Source organism: Brienomyrus brachyistius, chromosome 4, assembly GCF_023856365.1.
Source record: "Brienomyrus brachyistius isolate T26 chromosome 4, BBRACH_0.4, whole genome shotgun sequence".
Taxonomy (NCBI): Eukaryota; Metazoa; Chordata; class Actinopteri; order Osteoglossiformes; family Mormyridae; genus Brienomyrus; species Brienomyrus brachyistius.
Window position 1 is genome coordinate 38147499 of NC_064536.1, and position 8458 is coordinate 38155956.

The window sequence follows — 8458 nt, forward strand, 5'->3', positions numbered from 1 at the left end:
TGTCTAACCGTGCCCCAAGTTCATCGTTAATGGCTGCTTACCAGTCAGGAACATATTACACCCCCCAGGGTGATGTTAGATGAGAACGCAGGGGGGTTGCAGTGAGGCGTGCTGATTCATGGGAAAGGCAGTTAGCAAGGAAAGGATCAGAAAAATAGGTTCTGAAGGGATGTTTTCTGAAGTTTGACCACATTTCACCCAGCACAATAGGGTTTAGTTTCAGTTATGCAAGGCAGCCATTCAGTATCTGGCCATATTTGAAAGGTTACCGCAGTGCAATATGATTTGATTCAGTAATATATGATCTATATTTTCAATACAGTGAAGGATAAGCTGATTTTAGCAGAATTTATTTATATTCAAAAAGACATAACAACAGGCCTAAATGTTTATTTGGTAACACTTTACATTAACTGCACCTTCATAATGCTTTTATATTGCATTCATAAAACGTTCAGTACATCTTCATAATGTATTCATAAAACATTCATAAACATCATGCATGTATACCTCAACATCCTAACATCCCTTAACAACTGTAATATACATTAATAACAAACATTATAATTGTATAATCATGTAATGTTTGTTATTAATGTATATTAAAGCTGTTAAGGGATGTCAACGAATGCATTATGAATGCAATATGAATGCATTATGAAGGTGCACTGAATGTAAAACATTACCGTTTATTTTTTCATTTTAACAATAGAATATCCATCCATCCATACCACTAATCCTTCTGGGTCGCAGGGGATCCGGAGTGGGAACAATAGAATATAATGGGAAAATTACAAAAAAACTAAAAAAATATGTAATATGTAAATACGTAAAAAAAAAGTGTAAGTCTCAAAATCACAAAAATGTCTGCACAAGAAGTATTCTATCTTGAATTTATACTTCAACAACAAAAAATAATTTCTGCATATGTATCCCTTACTCTCTGTAACTGTAGTATCGCAGATATATTGGTCTCTGCTCTCTAGCACCAGCATTCCTTTCCTGATCTTCGACGTGGCCTGACTGGTTGTTCTTCACATGGCACCAGCAGGTTTGTTCAGTCTAGCCTTCAGTAAAAGCACCGGGACGTATCCTTTGCTATAAAAGCTGAGGGCACCTCGTCGTTGTCGAGGGCCCCAGATGGGCTGAGACACTGTAGCTGACCTATATGCTTTTCACAGGTCTTCCCACTTTCTTTGTTTAATACATCTGTTGTTTTATCTACGGTGTTATACATTAAAGTTAAATCACAATGGAACTCAACTGTCCCCAGAGTTGTTCATTTTCAGCATAATCTAATACACCAGATGGCCCTTATCAGTCGGAGACAAGACCCATTGCTAGGGAAGGAACCATTGTGTCCGTGGCCAGGTGATACATTTTTCACAGTCTCCTCTCACAAAATCATCTTCTCTTACATTTAGCTCAATTCCTATAGTCAGGTTAATACACACAAAATCATAAGTGTTGGTTGCAATATTCTGTTTACTTGCATAATTATACCTGTTGATTACAAAAATAATCCTGTCTATAGTTTACACACACACATAACTAGTGTATTGTTGAGTAAAACACCTACAACCAATAATGATACTAATTAATAATATTAAATTCCTAATTTGTATCAATCATTTTTAATTTACTTCCACACACAGTAGCTCACATGGTTATGAGATGGGCACCCACATGTGGCCTCAGAGGATCTGTCCCAGAGCCCCACCACAGCAGGGTGACAGCTGAGCCCTTCATGTTTACACTGGGGGGGGGGCATGTGGCTGGATGGACAGCCGCCGGGGGTTTTATCACCACTGAAAACTCATGGGAAATTTCTCACGGGGGAGATTTCGTGAGGGACCTGCCCCTTTCATCCGCATGACTTTTTGGGAGGGGAGGTTAGCACAGGATTTTGTGTTTAATTTGGTGACTCAATGAATGGACACATACATTATGTGCATCTATACCAGGGTTCTCCAATTCTGGTCCTGGGTGAGCACAAGATTACTTTGTCATAAAACGCTTTACATTATCCCCTCCCAAAGCCGACAGTGAGCAAGCCAACGGTGACAGTGGCAAGCAAAAACCTTAGGAGGAACCAGATTCATAGAGAGAGCCCATCCTCCAGGGGCCGGCAGAGGAAGTCAAAAGTAGCAAAGTCCCAGTTTATAAAGTAAAATTGTGTTTAGTGTACAATTAAATGCGGAAGGCTGATGTTAGGAGAGGTAGTTGAGGAAACTGCTATCTTCAGCAGGATGGAGGGGTGGTGTGGTCCAACAGAGGAGGACAGTAGATGTGTAGTCATGCTGGGTGGGCAGGCAGGGAACTGCCCACCATCAGGAGCTCCGGGACAGAGTACTGAACAGTTTATAGCCTTGATTTAAATATTGGAGTGAGTCTGAATCTTGGACGGTTGCTGGTAGATTATTCCATGACAACGGAGCCTGTTACAGAATGCTCTGCCTTTAAGACCATTCCACTCTGGGCACTGCCAGCTAGCCTGAACCCTTGAGAGCGAAGCAAACAGGGGGAGTTACATGGAACCAGTAAACTGCTAATATAATCTGGTGCTAGACCATTTAGTGCCTTATAGCTAAGCAGTAGAAACCTGGTAGTCAATACGAGACGTAAGCAGAATCCAGTGGAGTGAGACCAGTATAGGACCCTTATCTTTCCTAGTCCTCGTTCGGACTCTTGCTGCAGCGTTTTGCGCCAAATGGAGCTTATTCAATGATGCAGAGACACACCCAACCAATAGGGGGGTAGCGATAGTCCAACCTAGAAGTATTAAAGGCATGTATTATTGGTTGCTGAAGTGAGAACATTGTATTGCATATTTTTTGCTTTGCAGTATTCCTTAAATAGAAAAAGCTATTTGGGAGTTGGGGGACCCTGGTTTATATCTATACACATATGTGTGTCTGTCTGTTTCTGTTCTTGTAATTATTATATTGCGTGGATCAGATTTCCCCTCGACATCATAAAAAACTTTCACCTTGTGGGGATATTTTTCCAGTCCCCACAAAGGGAACCTCAATTTCAGAAAGATCTTTAAATGCAATCAAAAAACTAAAAATGCCAAAAGTTTCATACTTTGGTTGGTTACATTTAGGGTTGGGTAGGGGTTACGGTTGTCATGCTTAGGATTGTGGTTATACCTATAGATATGAATGGAGAGTCCTCACAAAAATATAAATACAAACCTGTGTGTGTGTGTTTCCCCAGAGGAGCAGCTCATTAATAACACAAGACTGTTAAATCAAATATTCCACTTTCACTGCTCCTCCCATTGCCCTTCACTTTCCTCCCCATGCATTTAGGGAAAAACAAGTGATTCTATTACAGAAGTGGAGGGAGTTCAGCTGTTAATCCAGTAAATTTCCTTGTTCTATTTTCAGTCATGCTTTACATATAACTGCTAAGCGAGAACAGGTCATAGACCCTCGAGGATAGTAAAAATTTTCCTCTTCTTCTCCCTACGTTCCATTACACATCATAATCTTTAATTCAAGCTAGACTGGACACAAACTGCTCTGTTGAAATGTTCGTATGGAAAAGAAGATGTTTATGTTGACCTTGTTATGGCCAACGGCAAAATGGTATGTTAATATAGCGCGACGCAGCGCACGTTGGAATGAACCACAGATAACATTCAAGAGCTTAGACCGCGAAATACAACGTCTGTTTAACTTATTGAGAAAAAAAACTACTTTCTAGGACCACAAAAAGCTTTGCAGTATGTGATTGTGCAATGTCTGTCTAAAATTCAGGGATCCTCGGGGTATTTCTGTTGGTTTGAGATTAACAGTGAACGGAGTTTCTACGTTAATCTTTAACTGCGTAAAAATCACCGCGAACAGCGGTGGGGGGGGTTTACGTCAGGTCTAACATTTAGATGGATGGAAAAAAGTGAAAAGTCATGAAAAATAAAGGAGAAAGATATACCCAAATAAATGTACATAACTATTTTATATTATTTCATGCTTTTATTTGTAACATGTATATTTGAACCCTTCTGCTGCGAATGTTAGTCTATTGTAAACTTCCTGTTAAACCTATGCATTTTTATTTGTTACCCTTCATCCTTTTATTCCTATCCCTTAACTTCTCGTCACAAATTGTAATGTATTATCTTCCATGCTGCTAGTAATGTCATTTTAAGACCGGTGTTTATTGTTAAATTGAGTAGCACCTTAGACAACCCGCATTGTTCCGTTATCGCGAGTCTACGCTGGTATGATACCAGCAGCACGAAGAGCTGGTATAGGCAGGGCGCCTTAAGAAGCCTCATTGCGTGCCGTTCCCGCCACCCTGTGCTGCCCGTGAGATAAGAGATGGATGGATTACGCGCTCTACATATGCGTGTGGGCGGGGGTCATTTACCGAGCGCCAGTCTGGAAAATAATTGTGCCCCGTGTACAATCGTAACAACGCCGCAAGGGCTGATTGGATGCTAGTTTTGCTGGTATCCACTCCCACACGTCTGTCCATTCAATGAATGAGGCTGGAATAACCTGATTTCACGTAGCCTAATTAGAAGGGTTTTTTTCCCTGTATCAAATTACAATAGCGTTTTTAATATTCGTATCTGACAATAAAACCGCAACTATTCTTCAACAGTATCACTGTATCAGTTAGTCTATATAGTGAATTAACATGATTCTGAGTGTGGAGTCCTCTTTAGTTTGAACTAATTTCGGTTTTTCATGTTTTCAGTTACTTCAAACAACTACATTGGATGATGGGCACAATTAGTGGTTACGCCTGTGCTAAAGTTAATTTTCCAGTTATATTGAGGTGTGTTAGAACGATACGGTTGATAAACACTGTTTAGTGGGCCTAGTTTCGCCGTTTATTCACGAGATGCTGAACTTGCCTGAGACCAGCAGTCGCGGGCAGATTCCCCAAACCCTCGTTATGTGTTACGGCGTTAAAAGTGGCTGTAATGTCGGAAGAATTTTTAATCAAATCTGGTGCTGCATGTTTTTTGTTGACAAAGACTGAATTTAATTGCGACCATGTTGACGTATTAAAGAGTTGCACAATATGCAGGTTATGAAAACAATATATCCGCCACCGTTGCAGATCGCCCCCTCAGAAAAAAATGCAAAGCTGCCCGACTCGTTCTTATGTGACGCAGTGTGGCTTTCCAGACCCATGGGAGGCTCCCGCGTCGCACTGCTAACTCCCTGTATTCCCTGTCTCGTCACTAGGTCTTGTGTAGTTCTTCCGTGTCCATATGTATATATATGGTGCATCATGCACCTATGCATAGTGCGACACGCATAATTCCCAAGCGAAGGCCTATAGCTGTGTCCCCCCCACGCGCAAACCCCTTTCTTCGGCTAGGGGCAACTTCCCCAATTGTCCAGGCCGAGACGGCCGGTCTACATAGCAGTAACATTTGTGTCCTTTGTGAATGAAAGCATTACAGTGTACCTCAGCGGCGCGGGTGGGCCTGGGCCCATGCAGATGCAAGTCAGGCCCACCCATTCACAGCGAGCGATAGGGTGATACAGCGATTGTGTCTGAGAGGTATTGCGGTTAGATAAATTGGAGGAAATGTGCTGTTGCGAGGGAAAATGATTTTTTTGTCTTTGTTAATTTGGTCTTCGTAATGTCGCGAGTCATTTAACACTGATACATATGTAGTCTTTAATGTGATTTTGTCGCCAAGTGAATTATAGGACCAGTCCACCCATGCTATGATTTCTGGCTCCACGATTTTCTCGAACTCTTCCAGTTGCACATATAAAACTGTCCACAGATCAGACAAAAGCATTGCAGCTACTGAGAAGTTTTGCACCAAACGCACACACATGCGGCGTCATGATGCACACTGTCTGTACAGGTCAAAGCCCATGTGGCCTAGGTAAGTTTCACCCTGGGCAACCCTCGTCGTAGACAAAATGAAATTGACTTACTATTCGGTGGAGGGGGGCTAATAAAATTGGCAGAGAGAGAGGGACTTAGTCAAATCGCTAAACGGTTTCATAATTATTTTTCAGGAGGGCTGAAGCCATTATAAACAGGGTCTTTAACCGCCTATGTGGGCACCTAATAGGAAAAGGATAAGTATTCACAAAAATGTGTACTGCCAGTACGCCTAATTGTTTGTTAGTAATGTTTTTGAAATTTTTCAAGCACTGATAATGTCGAGGTCTAATTCAGCCCGCAGGACGGCGATAGTTCTGCCATGACATAGGTGATGAGGAAGTGATGGAAGAAAAAATTTCAGCTGACAGGCATAGAAAGGATTTGGAGGGGTGGGGTGGATTGCATCAATCCATTAGCTCGAGGAAATGTGATACGGTCTGTATAGCGAAGACTGATATAGTGTGGGGAAAGTCCGGGAACAAGTATTTAAAGAGGCACAAGCATTTTTGGGCATTATCTAGCAACGAAGCAGTCACCGGATCACCAGAAACAGCCATGTCCTCCTCCTGGAGCTACAGTGCAGCTCTGCTGATGCTCGTTACTCTGCACCTGCTCCTCTCCAGGACTGAGTCAGGTGCGTGTCCCGGTGCGCCTATGTGGTTTACATGTCTTGTTTTCGTAAAGTAAGTGCTAAATCTCTTCGGGTTAAGAGACCGCACGTCTCCAACTGATAGCCGCACCCTGCTTCAGCTTTTGCGTTAAGGAGCAACGTTTTGAAGCCGTGCTTTGGACACGTTTTTACTTGTCTCTCCCACCTGCTTAAGTGTCTTTACTTTTTCCAGCAGCGAGCTGCTGTGTTGGGTACTCCTCCAAACGCCTGCCCTGCTACAAGCTGAAGCGCTACACCATCCAGCCCATAACAGGCACCTGTGACATCGTGGCAGTCATGTAAGTGTCCCAGAAGACGGCGTGCTCATTGAGCTGTGGCAAATGGTTAATTTTCAGCAAATATTGATAGAATATGTACACAATATGTAGTGATGGGGCAGCTTAATGTTTGCCGCGTTTCACAAACACAACCCATGGTGAGCTCGTCGGCAGTGACACAACACTGCATCCATGTGTTCCTCCTTTCCAGTTTCCATACGAAAAAGGGCGGGTTCATCTGTGCAAATCCCTTGCAGCACTGGACCCTGAACAGAATGAAGTGCCTTCAGTGAGTCCATCCCATAAACCCCTTTGCTGTGCTGTGTTTAAAAGTTATCCTTTAAACTGCTGCCTTACTGGAATTTTAATCGTGGTTATCTTTTTTTTTTTTTTTTGCCTTTGGCAGTGAAAGGGCGCAAGCCAGGAAAATGCGCATCTCCAGTCGAGGTTAATGTTTTGCACGTTGTGATGAGGAAGCTTCGGGATTGATGGCGCTGTCAGAACGACAGGGCATTTAGACAAGGAGGCGGCAGCCGGCTGGGGAAGACAAAGCGACTGCTGTCCCTGGAGCTTTGGGGAGCACTCCCACGCGATTAGGAATACCTGAACGTTCACTTAACAGCCGGAACTGAGCGCTGCCTACCAGACTGCCTCAATCCCCAAGGCGCTGCACGGGGGCGGCGCACCGGGACGCCAGACTGCACCTTGCTAGCACCACTCTTAGACCTGCCTGCACTATAGGGACCAAACGGCTTCCTCCAGGGTCCTTCCTGTCCTGAAACCACAAAGGATAATAAATCAAAGACTTCATTCTCCCTCCATAAGTTTTTGTTTTTATATTTAAGTATGCATGGCTTCCGTCTCACGCTTTGTTCGAAGCTTGTATTATTTTCCCCACATGTGATACCTTAGATACTGACAGTTTTGTTTCTTTGGTTTGGAGAACGTCACCTCTGTGGCCCCCTGTAGCGGCACGCACTATGTTGTATTAGAAATCGCACTATGTGGTTATAGAAATCGCAGAGTGCATGCTGTACTGCTGTTTATAAATCTCATTTAACTCTCTTATGTTCATGATGAAAGGTTCCAAGTCATGTGTGTATATATATATGTATATTTATTTTTTTTTGGGGGGAGGGGAGGTACTGAAAGGTACCCAATGTGAAAATGTAAGGAATAAGCAAATTGTTCCGTAAACCAATAACGTGCCTTCATTGGCTGTGAATAACATGCCGTTAGACTTAAACACATGGATGTAAATTATGGCGGGGGGGATGGGGGGGGGGGTTGTAGCGCCCCCAATAAATCAAAACCAGCTAATACAACCCCCCCAATAATCATGTTTCCCCCGTAATGGGTGGAGACCTCCCAATTTTCCAGACAAAGGTACGCTCTTGGCTGGACATGTCTCAATGCATAATAAATAAAATTTCAAGAACATTAATACCTGTGTTAGTGTATTTTGTATGTCGTGTGTGTGGTTTTGAAATAGTGCCGTTCCACAAACTTTGTTTGCACAGCGCCTCTGATCTGGTGTTTGCTTTGATTAAAACCTCAGCGTTACAAAGGCTAAACGACATGGCGCTCTTTTCACGTGGCTTGAGCTGCTAATCTGTATCGCTTGGTTCCCCGTGATCCTGTTCTTGATAAGCAGCCGGAA

General features: G+C 43.0%; 1 protein-coding gene across 2 annotated transcripts; it reads left to right on the forward strand.

Annotated features, from left to right (window-relative positions):
- Positions 1-6222: 6222 nt before the first annotated feature.
- Positions 6223-8242, forward strand: LOC125739944 (C-C motif chemokine 20-like). 2 transcript variants are annotated; one of them, XM_049010516.1, is made up of 4 exons: positions 6223-6505; positions 6714-6819; positions 7010-7087; positions 7205-8242. In XM_049010516.1, the coding sequence occupies exons 1-4, from the start codon at positions 6427-6429 to the stop codon at positions 7248-7250; spliced, it is 309 nt and encodes a 102-aa protein (XP_048866473.1). In that variant the 5' UTR covers positions 6223-6426; the 3' UTR covers positions 7251-8242. The 2 variants fall into 2 exon arrangements, with proteins under 2 accessions (XP_048866473.1, XP_048866475.1); XM_049010518.1 differs by having other exon boundaries at positions 6224-6505; positions 6717-6819.
- The last annotated feature ends 216 nt before the right edge of the window (positions 8243-8458 follow it).

Excerpts from the sequence above, each read along its gene's own strand:
- LOC125739944 (XM_049010516.1), top strand. The coding sequence starts at position 6,427 with ATGTCCTCCTCCTGGAGCTACAGTGCAGCTCTGCTGATGCTCGTTACT. Across the intron at positions 6,506-6,713 it reads CCTCTCCAGGACTGAGTCAG|CAGCGAGCTGCTGTGTTGGG; the intron begins GTGCGTGTCCCG and ends TACTTTTTCCAG. Across the intron at positions 7,088-7,204 it reads AACAGAATGAAGTGCCTTCA|TGAAAGGGCGCAAGCCAGGA; the intron begins GTGAGTCCATCC and ends TGCCTTTGGCAG.